At 39.4% G+C, this 17,250-nt stretch overlaps 1 protein-coding gene across 7 annotated transcripts in view; it reads right to left on the bottom strand.

Annotated features, from left to right (window-relative positions):
* The window catches only part of Dhx57 (DExH-box helicase 57), a 60,616-nt gene that overhangs the window by 25,973 nt on the left and 17,393 nt on the right, over positions 1-17,250 (bottom strand). For all 7 annotated transcript variants that reach the window (XM_087216107.1, XM_087216109.1, XM_087216108.1 and 4 more), the window contains 7 exons: positions 16,560-16,681; positions 15,006-15,201; positions 14,407-14,531; positions 11,336-11,469; positions 9,820-9,874; positions 5,611-5,816; positions 1,986-2,102 (listed from right to left, as the gene is read on the bottom strand). In XM_087216107.1, coding sequence (XP_087072233.1) covers positions 1,986-2,102; positions 5,611-5,816; positions 9,820-9,874; positions 11,336-11,469; positions 14,407-14,531; positions 15,006-15,201; positions 16,560-16,681 — 955 coding nt within the window. The remainder of the gene's footprint in view (positions 1-1,985; positions 2,103-5,610; positions 5,817-9,819; positions 9,875-11,335; positions 11,470-14,406; positions 14,532-15,005; positions 15,202-16,559; positions 16,682-17,250) is intronic.

The raw sequence follows: 17,250 nt of genomic DNA, 5'->3' as shown, positions 1-17,250 counted from the left end.
TGAATTTGGGGGGTCTGATTTTTTAAAGTTTTTTCTATATTCTAGATAGTAGTTCTTTGTCTAAGGTACAGCTGCTAAAAATTTTTTCCCACATTGTAGGTGGTCTCTTAGCTCTGTTGGTGGTTTCTCTTGCAGTGCAGAAGCTTTTTAATAAGATGAGATCCCAGTTGTTGATTCTTTGTGCTAGTTCCCGTGCTACTGAGGTTTTGTTCATAAAGTCTTTTCCTATGCCAATGTCTTCAAGAGTTCTACCTAACTTATCTTCCAGCAAGTTTAGCGTTTCTGTCTTAATACTTAGATCTTTAATCCACTTTTATCTTATTTTAGTGCATGGTGATAGGCATGGGTCTAGTTTTAATCTTTGGCAGGTTGAAATCCAGTTTTTCCAACACCATTTATTAAATAGGTGTTAAATAAAAAGGTTATAATTAAATCTTCCCTCCAGTGAGGGTGTTTGGCTCCTTTGTCAAAGATGAGGTGGCTGAGGATGTCTGCAGTTATTTCTGCATCTTCTAATCTATTCCACTGATCCTCAGGTCTGTTTCTTTGCCAGTACCATGCTATTTTTATCACAGTAGCTTTGTAGTATAGTTTCAAGTTAGGGGTTGCGATACCCCTAGTCATGTCTCTGTGGCCTAGAATTGCTTTTGCTATTCTAGGTCTCTTCTAGTTCTAAATGAATTTTTGGATTGTTTTCTCTAGTTCTGTGAAGTATATTGTTGGAATTTCAATTGGCATTGCATTAAATCTATATAGTAGTTTTGGAAGTATGGCCATTTTCACTATATTGGTTCTTCCTACCCAGGAACAAGGGATGTCTTTCCATTTTCTTATTTCCTCCTTGATCTCCCTTTTCAGAGTGCTGTAGTTTTCAGTGTAGAGATCTTTTGCTTCCTTTGTTAGGTTGATTCCTAGATATTTCATTTTTTTGGATGTTATTGTAAAAGGAATTGTTTCCCGAATTTCTTTTAATTCTTTTGGGAAGATGCCCAGCAGGGGAATAGCTGGGTCAAATGGGACCTCTAATCTTAGTTCTTTGAGGTATCTCCATACTGATTTCCACAGTGGTTGCACCAGTCTACACTCCCACCAGCAGTGGAGAAGGTTTCCTTTTTCCAAATAGCCCTGCCAGCATTTGTTATTGGTTGATTTCATGATAGCAGCCTTTCTTTCTGGGGTGAGGTGGAATCTCAGGGTTGTTTTCATTTGCATCTCTCAAATGACCAGTGATGTTGAATCTTTTTTCATATGTTTATTTGCTATTTCTACTTCTTTAGAAGTCTGAGAAATGTCTGTTCATTTCAGATGCCCATTTCTGGATTGGATCTTTAAATTTGGGAGGTCTGATTTTTTAAAGTTCTTTATATATTCTAGATAGTAGACCTGAGGACCAGTGGAAAAGATGAAAAGATGCAGAAACAACTCCAGACACATTCAGCCACCTTATCTTCAACAAAGGAGTCAAACACCCTCACTGAAGGAAAGATAGCCTCTTTAATAAGTGGTGCTGGAAAAATTGGGTTTCAACTTACCAAAGATTCAAACTAGACTGATATCTCTTACCATGCACTAAACTAAAATCAAAATGAACTAAAGATCCAAATATTAAAACAAACACTAAACTGGCTGGAAGAGAGGTTAGGTAGAACTCTTGAAGACATTGGCCTAGGGAAAGATTTCACAAACAAAACTTCAGTTGCCCATGAACTAGCACAAACAATCAACAAGTGGGATCTCTACTTACTAAAAAGCTTCTGGAGCTGGGGATTTAGCTCAGTGGCACCTCACCTGCCTCGCACAAGGACCTGAGTTCGATCCCTGATACCAAAAAAAAAAAAAAGAAAGCTTCTGCATAGCAAGAGAAATCACCAACAGTGTGAAGAGACAACCCACAATGTGGGAAAAAGTTTTCAGCTGCTGCTCCTCAGACAAAGGTCTGAGTGTTTAATATGTGGATCAGTAGGCCCGAACCAAGAAGCAGTTACCTGGAGGGTAGGAGTGCTTGCCGTCCACGATCCACTCCAATAAGGCTTCTATTAACTCAAGATTAACCTTTTCAAAATCCATGATGGACATTGTTTTGATGACTGATTTGCTAATTCCTGAAAGGTAAAAATCAGAAGGATAATTATACCTTATTGAAAGCAATATGCCTATGAGCTAGGTCTGTGTTGGGTTGACTTAATAATGCAGGTGTTCATATTTAAAGTACTTAAGTAAAGTAGTCTATCAGAAAATACAGCTTTACCAGAAGTACTTTTTTGGGAACAACAGCCCAAAGCGCAGGTTCCTGGCTATGCTGTGAAGGCTCAGATGGGCTGGTTTTTTTGGTTTTTTTTGGTAGCAGGGATCAAACTTGGGACCTTAACGTTTGCGAGGCAGGCGGCAGAACCACTGAGCTAAATCCCCAGCACAGATGGGCCGCTTTTAACTCTCTTCTTTCCTTCCTCCTATTTCACCATCACATATTTACTGAAACTTTAAGTTCTAAAAACAAAATTCAAAGTCAAATACATTTCAGAAACCCTTTCAGATTCAATCAAATCACAAGTCAGATCACTTGGAAGTTCAGTAACCCATGGAAAGAAATGGATGAAGATCACAGCTTTTACCAGTTTCTGGGCTGGCCCATCCATCCATCCATCCATCTGCTTGCTTGTGGTACTCAGTAATGAACTCTGGGAGTGTCAAGCTGTATCCCCAGCTCTTCTTATTTTTTTAAATTTTGAGACAGGGTCTTGCTAAGACACTTAGGCTGGTCTCAAACTTGCAGTCTTATTCTCCTAGCTTCCCAAGTAGCTGGGATTACAAGCTCATGCCGCTGCACCTGGCTATTTTTTCCTTTTTTTAAATAAGGAAGAAGTTCAGAAAAAAACAAGCAACGCTCCATGGAGATCATATATAGATTTGTGTTATCTTGCTTACTCTTCTATGGAAGAAGAGTGAACATTTTTTAAAGAAGCTGAGGCGTAAAAGGATAAGGAGCTTGCTCAAGATTATATGAGGTGTTTTTTTTTGGTACTGGGGGTCAAACTCGGACCTTGTGCTTACGAGGCAGGTGGTAGAACCACTGAGCTAAATCCCTGGCCAAATTGCTTTCGGTGAACTCTGGGAGTTGAACCTAAGTCTAGACAAATCCATTCTCCTGCCCTTGCACCTCAAGATATTGAGAGTAAATAACATAATGTTTGGGGACTATGTGCACCTTTTTTTTTTTTTTAGCACTAGGGATCAAACTTGGGACCTTGTGCTTTCAAGGCAGGCGCCAGAACCACTGAGCTAAATCCCCAGCCCAATGTGCATCTTAATTAGAATATGGCTAATTTCCTTATTCCTTGATTACCATCCCTCATCTAGGATTGAAAATAGTCTTTGATAAAAGTGAAAAAGGAAAACTCACTTGCCTCTTATCTTACAGAAGCAGTAACAATAACAGGGGTTGGAGGTTCTTATTTATGCAAAGTAAACATCTTTTTTTTTGCGGGGGGGGGGGGTACCGGGGATCAAACTCAGGACCTTGCACTTGTGAGGCAGGCGTTGGAACCACTGAGCTAAATCCCTGGCCCCAACATCTTATTTTTTGATAAGTTAAAAAGGCCAGGGCCGGGGATTTAGCTCAGTGGTTCTGCCACCTGCCTCGCAAGCGCAAGGTCCCAAGGTCGATCCCCGGTACCAAAAAAAAAAAAAAAAAAAGGCAAAAGATTTATGTGATCTGAAGAGAAACCAGAGTATTGGTAAGTTAAAGAGAACAGGGATAGAAGCCCAGGGAAAAGAGAATATTAAGGGCAGCTGAGACCTGTCACTAGTCTAAGATTTAAGGAGAAGGCAAAGTAGAACCTTGGGGATTCTATGTGTTCTGCCCAGCTTAATGCAAATAGAAAACCACACAGGCTTAGAGAGTATTTGAGTGAAAATTGGTATGGGAGGAGGAAGCACCTAACAACATAAAATGCTCAGAAGGGATGTTATTATATTAACTGATTGTTGGAAACAGGGTCTCACTATGTTGCCCCAGTCTGGCCTCAAACTCCTGGGCTCAAACGATTCTCCTGCCTCAACTTCTCAAGTAGTTGGGACCACAATCATGAGCTACCATGCCTAGGTAAATTATGGGATTTTTTTGCTTCCACTTTATTTTATTTTATTTTTTTGGTACCAGGGATCGAACTCAGGCCCTCGCGCTTGCAAGGCAGGCATCAGAACCACTGAACTAAATCCCCGGCCCTCCACTTTATTTTTTTGTTTTGTTTTTAAATTGTTATTTTTAAATCCCATGAACAATGCTAAAACTACTGCGTAAAATTTACAGATTATAGGATTTTTAAATAGTCTCAAATACCTCTATAAAAATGACATAACTACAAAGGGAACTATATACAGGGCAGAACCTTAACTAAGAGACCCATTTAACTTCACTGAGAATGGGGTAAATCATCATTTGTGCCCCTGATAAACAATTAAAAACATTTTTATGGTATTTCAGCCCCAAATTCACAACCTAAATTTAATTATGGGAAAATATCAGACAAACCCAAATGAAAGGACATTCTACAGAATAATCTTTTAAAATGTCAAGGTCACAAAAGACATAAAGGATGAGGAGCTATTCCAGATCTAAGGAGAGTAAAGACACACGATGACTAAATGCAATATACGACTCTGGACAGGATCCTGGACCAAAAAAAGTAATAATGGACACTACTGAGATAACTGGCAAAATTTGGATATGGGCTATGGATTAAATAAGAGCATCAATGTTAAAAGCCTTCATTTTGACCACTGTAATGTATTTTTATGTAACAGCATATCCATGTTCTTAGGAAGCACATATTAAAGTCTGAGGGGGTAAAGGGACATCACATCTGAAATGTACTTTCCAAAGATTCAGGAAAAAAAAAATACATACACATAGAGCCAATGATAGAGCAATTAATGGAAAATATTAATCAGTGAATTGGGGCAGTCTAAGGGTTTATTGCAGTCTTGCAAATTTTTCTGTACATTTAAAATCAAATAATGAAAAGTTATAAAATGCTCAGGAATATAATTTTTTTTTTGTACCGGGGATCAAACTCGCGACCTTGCACTTGCAAGGCAGGCAGTGGAACCATTGAGCTAAATCCCTGGCTCAAGAATATAATTTTTATTTTATTTAGTTATTATTATTATTTTTTCTTTTTCTGGTACCTGGGATTGAACTTGGGTCCTTGCGCTTATTTATTTATTATTGAGAGAGAGTCTCATTATGTAATTCAGGCTGGCCTAGAACTCACAGTGAACCTCCTGCCTCAGCCTTCAAGTGCTGGGATGACAAATATGTACCACCCACGCCTGGCCACCCAAGATTATAATTTATATTTACTACCTCCCAATTTTGTTCTAATGAGTACATTTTTTTTTTAATAAGCAGAAAAAAAACCTCACTGGCAAATATACTAACAACATAAAGTAAATATGCATTGGACTTGCTATTTTTCTAAGTTTAAGGTTGTTCACCTGATGAATTAAAGATAACAACTATACATTAAATAATTTTCTTCTGGATCAAGGTGGGGAAAAATACTAGAAATATGTGGCATAATCGTACTATTTCCCTGGGAAGAACTTTACCTTTATAGCGGACCAGGAGCTGCTTAAAATCTAACTGCTGATCGGGCACTGCATCTTTGGCAGAATCCTGATCCTGGAGGTGAAGAGACAGCCTCAGGTCTTCTTCCACTTCTTCAAATGCAGTTCTGTTGCGCCTCGCTTTCAGCTTTTCCTTTGCAATTTGCTTCATGGAGCGCACATATGGGCTCCCCTCATGTAACACGTACCTGAGGAAGAAGGACAAAGGAATGTGTGCGTATGTGTGTGGGGGTTGTTGGTGAGGAACAAAAGTATTCACCCATTTTACGTGCTCTGTTTTTGGCCCCTCACATGCTATCCCCCCACTTGTTTGGGATTCTGCTGGCTGTGCCCTATTTTTGGTTGGAAACACTGGAAAGCTTTTGGTTCTGCCTAGGAAACCAGGTAAGAATTTGCAGAAAAGCCCTATCTGGGAAAAGTAGCATGGACGATCAGAAAGCACCTTTGGGCTGTGTCCTCAGTGACCCTTCCCATTACTGTCTTTTCTTCCTCGCCAGTCTCATCCACTCCCAAGAGTCTCAGCTATAATTCCCAGGCCACGAACTCCTCTCCGTGGCAACCAAATCGCGACCCAAAATTCTAGTTCTTGGCCGAACATCTCTATAAGACCACCCTCAAAATACTTCAAAACTCTTTCTTATTAGATAGTTCAGTCTTTGTTAGTAATACTATTAGACACTATGGCAAAGTGAAAAATGACTAAATTTGAAACCAAAAGTTCTGGAGTTGAGTTCTATGTCTGCCACTAAACTGACACATCATGAAACTTCTAGTAAATCAATTTCAAATGGCTTTAGCTTTAGTATTTGTTTTTGGTACTGGGGATCAAACTCAGGACCTTGTGCTTGCAAGGCAGGCGCCAGAACTACTGAGCTAAATCCCCGGGCCAAATGGCTTTAATTACTTTCTCATCATTTGGGAGAACTGGTTTGAAACTATTTTTCTCTGAGCCTTAAACGTTGCTTAGATCCTTGGTGGAAAGTTAAGAGATGGAAGCATAGTAACGAGGTAAGGGCTCTATCCTTCTACCTTTCTTGGACCATTCTTATTTTTTTCTTTTTTTATGATATCCTGCAAAATTTCATTTGGAGAAAGTGTGCTTTAGTTTTAAAAAGGGATCTAGGGGGGCCCGGGGATTTAGCTCAGTGGTCTCACCACCTGCTGTGCAAGCACAAGGACCCAAGTTCGATCCCCGGTACCAAAAAAAAAAAGGGATCTAGGGGCTGAGGATGTAGTCCAGTGGTAGAGTGCTTGCCTAGCATGCATGAGGTTCTAGTTTCAATTCCCAGAGCTGCAAAAATAAATATGCAAACAAATAAATAAAAATAAATGAAATAAAAATGAAAAAGGGATCTACAGAATGGACTCCATTGTGAGACAGTTTCAAAAAGAAAAAAAAAAAAGGTGGGTCTATTATCTGAGTTCCTCCAAATGCCATAGCTTCTTTTCACATTCAACATTCATTTGTTCATTTAACATTTACCAAACGCCAAGGGACTTGTGCAAGGGACTGGTCATGGCACCAGGGAAGTCTTTCAAGAAACTTGGCAATGGTAGAGTTCCCCTGGGATTGATTGCCAGTAGCGAAAGAAAGAAAAAAAAGAATCAAAGAAAAGAATCCTACATCTTCCAATAAAGAAGTAACTGATTTATAGTAGAGGGACATTTCACTCAAGTTGGATGTTAAGGAATGACTAGGTAAGGAAGAAGAGAAAAGGAATAAGGATATAAAGAAAGTAACAGTGTGGCATATTTGAGAGACAGTTGTCAGATAGCATCGTGGTTTGTGTGGATGCGAGAATGCAGGAGGAAGGAAGGCTGGTAAGGCCAGCTCATGTGGGTCCACTGTCCACAGAGCGTGGGTTATAGGGAGCCATGACAGTCTTTAAGGAGACAGGGACCATGACCTATGCTTAAAGATAATCCTGGAGGCAGTGAGTTAGAAAAAGTGAGAAAAATAAAGGCAGGTAACCTTTTGAAAGATGATTTCCTCAGAAACTAATATTTAATAGAAGTAGGACAGGACCTAGAAAATAACAATTTCAATAAAGTTCTCAAGTATCCTCATAACACAATACAATCTGAGAGTCAGAGGTTTTGGGCTTTCAACTTGAGAATGCTCTACTATTAAATACCTGTGGAGCGGGGGGGGGGGGCACAGGGCTGTAATCCCAGCACTTGGGAGGCTGAGGCGGGAGAATCACTGTGAGTTTGAGGCCAGCCCAAACTACACAGGGAAACAACATGGAATAGACCTTATTAGGTGTTATGGTCTATATGTAGATCAAAAACAAAAAGCCTCATTTGCTCAGAGGTGGGGTTTTAGGAAGGTGATGGAATTATGGGTGTGGCACAGCTGACTTGCTGTCAGAAGGTAGGGTCTGGTCAGAAGAGGTGGGTCACTGCGGGTGTGACTTGGAAGGGCGTTCTCCCTCCTGGGTTCCTCCCTTCACTCTGTTTCCTGTCCGTCATGAGGTGAGCAGCTTTCCGGTACCCAGACCCTTCCACCATGCCACCAACCATGCAAAGACTGAAACTTCTAAAATGTGTGGGGGTGTCGGGTATTTGTCCCAGCAATGAGAAAGATGGCTAAGACACTGGGATAGAAGGAGAAAATGTCTGAGCTGTGTTTAAGGTACTAGGCCTCAGAGGTGTTTCCATCCTAGAATGTGGAAGTTGGGAATGAAGACACTGATCTTATCGCAGGGATGGGAGCTAAAATCTCATGAATGTAAGACAGTGAATAGGAAGTTTCATAGTGAGAAGAAACAGGGAGGGATAAGATCTTGGGGATTTTTTTTTCCCCTTAAATTCTTTTATTGGTACATTTTAGGTATACAATACATTTACATTTCTCATTGGGATCTTGTACCTTTACGTGATGTCTCTTTGTTCTTATTTTTTCCCCATTCCCAGCCCTCCCTTCACCCCCTCCACCCTTCCCTATTTATGAAGACTTTGTCTCCTTTTTTTCCATTTCTCATAATTTTTCCTTTCCCTTCTTTCCTTTCCCCTTCCCCTCCCACTACCCCTACTCCTTTGGACCTTTGCTTCTTATTTTGCATTACCAATTATTCATTTTAATCATTGGTACATTGTAGGTATACAATATAATGACATTCATCATTGGAAATTTGCACCTTTACGTAATCTCTCTTGGTTATTTTTCCCCCTTCCCCTGCCCTCCCTTCAACTCCTCCATCCCTCCCTATTTACAAAGACTTTGTTTCCATTTTCTTATAGTAATTCCATTTCCTTTCTTTCCTTTACCCTACCCCTGCTACTTCCCCTTTCCCTTTGCCCTTTTTCTTCCTATTTCACATTATCTATTATACCTTTTAGTCCTTATTTACACTTTCAGTTTCTCACACTAGAGAAACTATTTGGTATTGACACGTGTCCTATTTATTTCACTTAAGAGTATTGCCTCAGTGTGCATCCATTTAGCTATAAATGTCTCTAATTTCTCATTTTTTTATGGCTGAGTACTACTCCATTTTATAAAAAAACCTCTTGGGGATTCTTAAGGTCAAGGAGTAGGAGAGAATTCTGGTTGTCTACAATGGATATTCATTTTCTACTCAGTACTATAATCACTCACAGAGACACCTTGCTACCCAGACTGCACTACAATCTTCTTGAGGGTAGAATGATGATGATAATAGCAGCTAACATTTAAAAAGCACATCCATGCCAGGTGTGGTGGCTCACACCTGCAATCCCAACACTCAGGAGGCAGAGGCAGGAGGATTGCCGCAAGTTCGAGGCCAGCCTGGGCTACAAAGTGAGTTCAAGGCCAGCCTGAAATACATAGCAAGACTCTGTTTCAAAAAACAAAAACAAAACAAAAACGCCAACAACAATGACAGAAGGCATGTCCTATGTGGCAGGCAGTTTTAAGCACTTTACAATGATTAGTTCTTCAATAAATCATAATAACCCTGCAAAGCAGCTAATATTAATATCCTCGTTTACATATGATAAAACTTAGACACAGAGATTAATCTACTTGCCAGAGTTACTGTTAGTAATTAGAGGGATTTAAATACTGGCAGTCTGTTTGTTGAAGGAAAGAGGAAAACAAAATACTGAAATAGAAAAATCAGAAGAAAGACTAACACATGTACTAGTATTTTGGCATCCTGAAGGTATAGTAAGATTTTGATGAATCTTAATTAACATTCTGTTTACCTTGTCACCGCAATTGCATCTTCCAGAAAAAACTGATCCACAGGAAAGGTACAACCTACAAAAGCAAGAAAATAAAATAAAAAAGTCTCAGAATACTCATTAAATTACCTTGAAATAGTTTAACATATGTAAAATTCTCTTAAAACACAGGCACAATAAATTACTATTTGTAGTCTTAAATATTTTTTAAAAAGTTTTTTTCATGGTGCTGGGGACTGAACCCAGGGGGCCTCGTGTATGTAGTTCTTTACCACTACGTCTCCAGCACCACCAAAAAGCTTTTGGTGACAGAAGCTAGAAGGGGTAGATTGTAGTTAGTAAGCAGGAGATAAGTATGTAGGTAGAGAAATGACAATGAAAGTGTTTTATAAAAATCTGTTACAAGAGCCGGGGATTTAGCTCAGTGGTTCCGCCACCTTCCTCACAAGTGCAAAGTCCCAAGTTCGATCCCCAGTACCAAAAAAAAAAAAAAATCAAATCTGTTATACCTTTCCTACCCTTCCCCCTTTGCCCCTAGAAGACCTTTTAATATCTGACACTTATATTCTAGATTAATTAAGCAGATAATTTCTTGTTTAAGTCTATTGTTAATATCCTCACGGGCCAGGGATTTAGCTCAGGGCACTGCAAGCGAAAGGTCCCAAGTCCAATCCCCGGCACCCAAAAAACGAAACAAAACAAAACAATACAAAAAAACCAAAACAAAACACATCTTCAAATAGAACTTATCACTGCTCAGTCAGCGTTTCTAGTTGGCCCTTTGGTAATCGTTACAGAAGGATAAACCAAAGCCCAGTGTGACAAGTTAGTTCCACAATGAGACTGTAAGCACTGAAAGAAAACACAGACCGTCCAACTTTATTTTCCACAGTGGACCAACATTAAGTAATTTACCACAATCCAGAAATGAATAAACATGCCACACCCATACACACTTTGCCTCAGTGACAGATTACCCCTGTCATACAGAAACATACATGTGGATGGAAATCCTAAATTACCAAAGCTTCTTTTTTATTTTTTATTTGCTTGTTTGATTTTTTCTTTTTAGACAGGGTCTTGCCATGTAGCTCAGGCTGGCCTTGAACTCACTATGTAGCACAGGCTGGCCTCGAACTCGTGGCGATCCTCCTGCCTCAGCCTCCAGAGTGCTGAGATCATAGGTGTGTACCACCACACTTGGCTTTAACCAAAACTTTTTAAAAAAGTCATACATAAGGGCCGGGGATTTAGCTCAGTGGTTCTGGCGCCTGCCTTGAAAGCGCAAGGTCCCGAGTTCGATCTCCGGTACCAAAAAAAACTCCCCCCCAAAAAGTCATATATAAAACTGAAATTTCCCAGCAAGTGGGTATATTACCTGCTTACCAATTTCATTATATGGTTATGATTTTATTTGTTATGCATGTTCTCCTCTAGAATGAGGTACAAGTAATTATTATTTTATTTTGCAAGTGAATTTTAAAATAATTATAATTGCTTATTAGAATGATACATATTTAATGATGCATTTAATCACCTGGTATAGTAATAACTGGGCAGGAATTGAAATATTCTGAAAAGAGCTCAGCATTTAAAGTCGCGCTCATTAGAATAACCTGAAGACTTGGGTTCTGCGCCACAATATCCTTCAACACTAGCAGCAAGAAGTCACTAAAGGAAACAAAAGAAACATCTGAGGGTCAGACAAATTTGGTGCACACAAATCAGTAACTTTTAACAGAAAATAAATAAGACCTATGTGAGAAAAATGTAACACTCCTTTGAAAGATGTGTCATGTTCCTGAATGTGAAGACTTAATATTATAAAAGCTACTGATTCCCAAATTAAATTTAGTACAGTAGCAATCATAATACCAGTAGGATTAATCAGTAACTTGATAATTCTACTTCTATTTTTTTTTTTTTTTTTGGTACCAGGGATTGAACTCGGGTCCTTGTGCTTGCAAGGCAGGCAGCGGAACCACTGAGCTAAATCCCCGGCCCGATAATTCTACTTCTTGACACCTACAAGTACATAAAAAGACATATACAAAGATCTTCATGATGGCATTGTTTGTAACAGTAAAACAATAGAAACTACCCAAATGTCCATCGACTAAGAAATAATTAACTAGGAGTATCATCCAGTCAACGGAATAGCACAAGGCAGATTAAAAGAGTAAAATAGAACTATAGATAATGGTGTGAAAATACCCTTAAGACATACTGTCAGAAAGAAAAAAACCCCCAAGTTGTGGAATAATACATAATGTAGAAAAGCAATATCCTGACTAGTCTCCCTGCTTCAGCCACTGCTGCCTCATAATCTATTCTCAATACAGTCGATCAATAACTGACATCAGTAATGTCAATCTGAGTGTGCCATTCTTTGCAAAATCCTTCAGTGATTTCTCCTTGGAGTCCTCGCGAACAAAGCCGTAAGTGACAGGGTCTGCACCTCACCGTTTACATCCTCCTGCTTCCTCCCTCACTGCTCCAGCACACTGATCCTGCAGGCACCCATGGCTCACCGCACTGCTGAACGAGCCACCAATCTCCCGGCTCAGCTTCTCCAGCCCTTCCCTGAGGTTAGTTCCCTGGCTTCCTTCAGGTCTTTATTCAAAAGATACCTTCCCAGCAAGGCTTTCCTTGGCTGCCAGATTTAAAATTTCAAATGCTTGAGGGCAGGGGATTTAGCTCTGGTTCATCTGCCTGCTTCGCAAGCGCAAGGTCCTGAGTTCGATCCCTGGTACCAAAAAACCCCGCCAAACCAAAAAACAGCAACAAAAAAAACATGACAGCAATTTCAAATGCTCCCTCCTTTGCACTTCATATTGTGTTTTCCCTGTTTTTTCTCCTTCTTTTGTTCCCCCAGCACTGGAAGCTGAACCCAGTTCTGAATACAGAGCTACATCCCCAGGTATTTTTGTTTTTGTTTTTTTTTTACTTTTTGAAACAGGATCTTGCTAAGTCACTACCTTGCCCAGGCTTAGCTTTAACTTGAAATCCTCTAGAACAACGACCAGGATATACTAAATGCTCAATGAGTACTCCTTAACTTATAAAGTGAGTATATCACTTGTGTAGAAATTGCATATTTGAAAATACAGCTCTTTCTAAAAAGAGCTAAACATATTTTTAGCTAAAGAGCTAAAAAACATGTTGTGTTGATGCAAAAAGATATTTAATATTTATTATTGTCTTATTCTAGGAATTTTTTTTTTTGTCTATTATTTTATTTTGGTCTGAAAGTCTGTTTTTCCTTAGTTTCTAGTTACTTCATATTTAAAATTTTTTATTAGTGTATGTTTGCAACTTCGTATTTCTTATTTACTAGTATACCAGTGTATTTATTTCTTCTAATACTCTCCTGGTCTTATATATTTTGGCTGTTCAGTTCTTAAAATCATTTTATCAGCTGGGTTCTCTCAAGTGTTTTGTTTGTTTCACAATGAGCGATTTTCTGCTTTTCTATCAATCTGTCCATCAGTTTACCTAGACTCCTTCTCAAGATATTCATAAGAATAGCACTTTTGAGGAAACTTCACAACTTTCATGGGGCCTTCTCTAACTTGCCCACTGTTTTTCTACCCCTCCAGTGCATGATCCACATGTCAAACCATGATTAATGCCATCTATCTACATGGCCCTTCCTCGGTATTTAAAATGGGGAGAATTTTTAATTAAAGGCTCAGGTCCTTAATGACTTTTTTTTTTTCTGGCGCTACCAGGGATTGAACTCAGGACCTTGAGCTTGCAAGGCAGGCACGGTACCACTGAGCTAAATCCCTGGCCCTCCTTAATGACTTTTAAGTCCTTAAAATAAACTCTAAATGTTTCTTATTCACGGTGCCGAGGCACTGGGATCTAGCTTCTTCCTCCCCCGCCTACCCTCTCACTCCCACGCACCAGCCATACTGGCCTTCCCTCAGTTTCAGGACCAAACAAGTCCGGGCCCACTGCAGAATCTTCATACTTGCCATCCTTGGCCCCCACTTATCACATGAGACTTCCTTTTTATAGTTCAGTTTCAATTTAAATGTCATTTCTTCAAAGACAGGGTCTTTGGCCATCGTATGGGTCTTTCCCTCAAACACTGCATCCTGTTTATTCCTTCATAGTACTTACTGATTTGTAGTTACTTATTTAATTGTTACTTGTTCATTATTTCTTTTTTCTACCAGACTGTAAGGGATGAGGGCGAAACCACACACAGGCTTGCTCCTTTGTATCCCCAGTAACTAATATGTCACTTGGCACTTAATGCAGGGTCAATAAATATATCAATGAATGTTACTAAAAGGCCAAAGAACAAAGAAGGAAGCACACACTGACCAATCCATCAGCTACAGATGCATCACATCATATTTCTGCTAAGTACAGTGGCCAGAGTGCAAAGTCTCCCTTCTAGTCAAACAGAATAAATCAGCGACAAATATTGTTATTGTTAAAGACCCTGGAAAGCAGTTCCTCTGCTCTAACTTGGCCTCCCTATGGCAAATTACCATTGCCAGCTCTAGGAAACTCAGCTGGAACAAGAACAACATTTTCCTGGCCATGTCTTCACTTGATGGGTGTGGGTGTTCCCTGGGAAAATCTTCGTCTTACCTTTCTTCTGTCCTCTCGTGAACTTCATCAACAATAACGTGGGTGACTCCTTGTAGAGCTGTGTCGCCTTCTAGCCTTCTCAGCAGCACTCCGGTAGTGCAGTACAACAGTCTGGTGGCTGAAGACTTCCATACCAAAGGGCAAGGGCAAGGATTAATGAAAATGTTGAAGAAACATGAAGTAGCAAGTTATTCTGCATGCACAGCAATCATGAATATTGAAAGCAACAGCAGTTCCATTTAATGTGAAAGAACAGTAAGTACAGTTTCTTGCTGAGACAAGAATAAAAGGTTTCCTGATTCAAATAAAAAATTTAAGATTCTCTGTAAAGGCATCCAAAACTTAAAAACATTTAAAAAAATACTGAGTAACGAAATTCATTCTGAATTTGTCCCAGGTTCAAGAGCCAAGGAGCATTTACTCAATCACTTCTAATAAAGAACAACACACCTTTATAAAGGAAATTTGGTACAATCAAATAAGATTTTATATCAAAGTATTTCTATAGGGATTTCAGCCTTGCTGCAGGCGGTTATTAATTTAAAATAACCTGAAAGCTATAAACTTCTGTTACCAGGAAATAAGCAGAGTATACAAACCTTGACGCTTTCTAACCGAATCTGGTACCCCACGGTCAGACCCACCCTTTCTGCTCTTTCTTTGGCAACTCGTTCGGCAACAGAGACTGCAGAGATCCGTCGGGGCTGGGTACAGATGATGTTAGCCACCTTCTCAGGTGGCCCGCTCAGAGAATCGTCCAGAATAAACTGTGGAATCTGTGTGGTTTTCCCACATCTGTATGTCAAAACAAATGAGTCCTAAAATGAAGTTTTCAAGGGCTAGTTAACAAAGTAATCACAGGCACTGAGGAAAATGATAAGCTAATTAAAATAAATGGTACACAGCTTCACCTAACTTCTAAAACTACCCACTGACATATTACCTGGTACTAAAAAATTCTGGGAATTCGTACTAACTTTAATAGAGCAGTCAAATAATAGTAAATATCACTCATAACATTGGGACTACTGAGCCGGTGTGGTGGTACATGCTATAATCCCAGCACTTGAGAGGCTGAGGCAGGAAGAACACCATGAGTTCAAGGTTACACAGTGAGTTAAAGGCCAGTGAGTTAAAGGCCAGCCTGGACTACATAGTGAGACCGGCCCCCTCTCAAAAAACCAAAATAAATAAATAAATAGGGGCTATAGAACAGACATCAGATTAAGGTTTATAAGTGTCTCTAAGAATGTGAACTCTACACACAAACCTTAAAGAAAAGGAGTATTAGTTTATGATTATTAAAATATTCTGTATTTTTTCCACTGATGTGTTTGGATCTGGCTATAAGTGGACTGTGGCTAAAAAGATGGGAAACTGATACAAGATTACTACTATGTCAGTATGTCTGAGCACAAATGTAATTATTTGTTTTGTTTTGTTTTTTGATACCCAGGGACCAAACTCAGGTCCTTGCGTTTGCAAGGCAGGCGGCGGAACCACTGAGCTAAATCCTCGGCCCATAAATGTAATTATTAAATGTGTATTCTTGAATAAAGAATGAAATTTAGCCTGCAACTTGCCCCTGCTAAATAAGTCTGGGTGACATGGAGAGTGTGAAACAGGAAAAACAATGTACCTTAGGCCATTTTTAAAAAAATGAACATAAGAGGCCTGGGATTTAGATCAGTGGTTTCGCTGCCTGCTGCACAAGCGCAAGGACCCAAGTTCGATCCCTGGTACCAAAAAAAAAAAAAAAAAAAAAGTACATAAAAGCTTTACGGAAGTCAGGAAAAATTCAGAAGATGAAAAGCTTACAAGGTAAATGTCCTGGAACTCTCCTTTATAATTAAAAATGGCCTTTGTTAAAAGTCTTTAGCTGGACCCTTGACCTTGAAATTGTCTCAAGGCAAGACACAATGTCTATAAATTACTAGATAAATTTCTGAGTTTGTTTTGCTCTTTGTAATTGGTCTCTGTGCAGTACAGGAGTTGCAATATCAGCTTCTGTGAAACAGTATTTAATATCTGATGGGAAAAACTGCCAATAACACCAGCTACAGATTTTTAAAAGAGTAGAGCCAATTATAGTAACCAGGGTACATGTCGTATTTATGGATAAAAACTGCATCACAAATAAATTACTTTCTTACCCAGTCATCCCACTTATGACAACCACTTGGTGCTTGCTTAACAATTTAAGGATGGTTTCTCTCTCTTCCCAAGCAGGGAGTGATTGTCTTTCTTGCAGAACTGACTGGAACTGTCTGGAAGCCTAACAAAATCAAGGATACGGCATCAGTTTGTTAGTTTCAGTCACCTTTCACAAAGATCTGATTCCAGAGTTCAAGAGTTAGATCTAGCTGATCTTCTCTTTAACAATTTTTTCTGAGACAGAGGCTGCAGGATTTGCCAGAATGGGATGCAGATCACTTTAGTCAGATGGCTGGCCATTTCGAGAATCACCCAGAGTAAGATGCGGAGTCTATAGTGTTTCTACACTGGAATAAACTGAAACATCTTATAAGTGAAATAAACTCTTGCTTAGCATCTATCCAGCTCTTCCTAACAGAAGTCTGTATACCAGCGCTGTCCAATACAACTTTCTGTGTTCACAGATATATTCCACACCTGCACTGTCTAATTTAGCAACTTCTGGTGATATGTGGCTATAGAGTCCTTGAATGTGGATAGTGAATTTATTTTAATGAATTAATTTAAATTTAAATAGCCCAAGATATCTAGGAGCTACCAAAGTGGACAGCACAAAGGATCAGATTTTTCCTAAATCAAAATAAGAGCACTAGGGCCGGGGATTTAGCTCAGTGGTTCTGGCACCTGCCT

This window comes from Heterocephalus glaber, unplaced genomic scaffold, assembly GCF_053883595.1.
Source record: "Heterocephalus glaber isolate CG9 unplaced genomic scaffold, H.glaber_assembly_v1.0 deba00001457, whole genome shotgun sequence".
NCBI classification, from domain to species: domain Eukaryota; kingdom Metazoa; phylum Chordata; class Mammalia; order Rodentia; family Bathyergidae; genus Heterocephalus; species Heterocephalus glaber.
The sequence above is the reverse complement of the archived record's forward strand: the minus strand, read 5'-3'. Positions and strand labels throughout refer to the sequence as shown.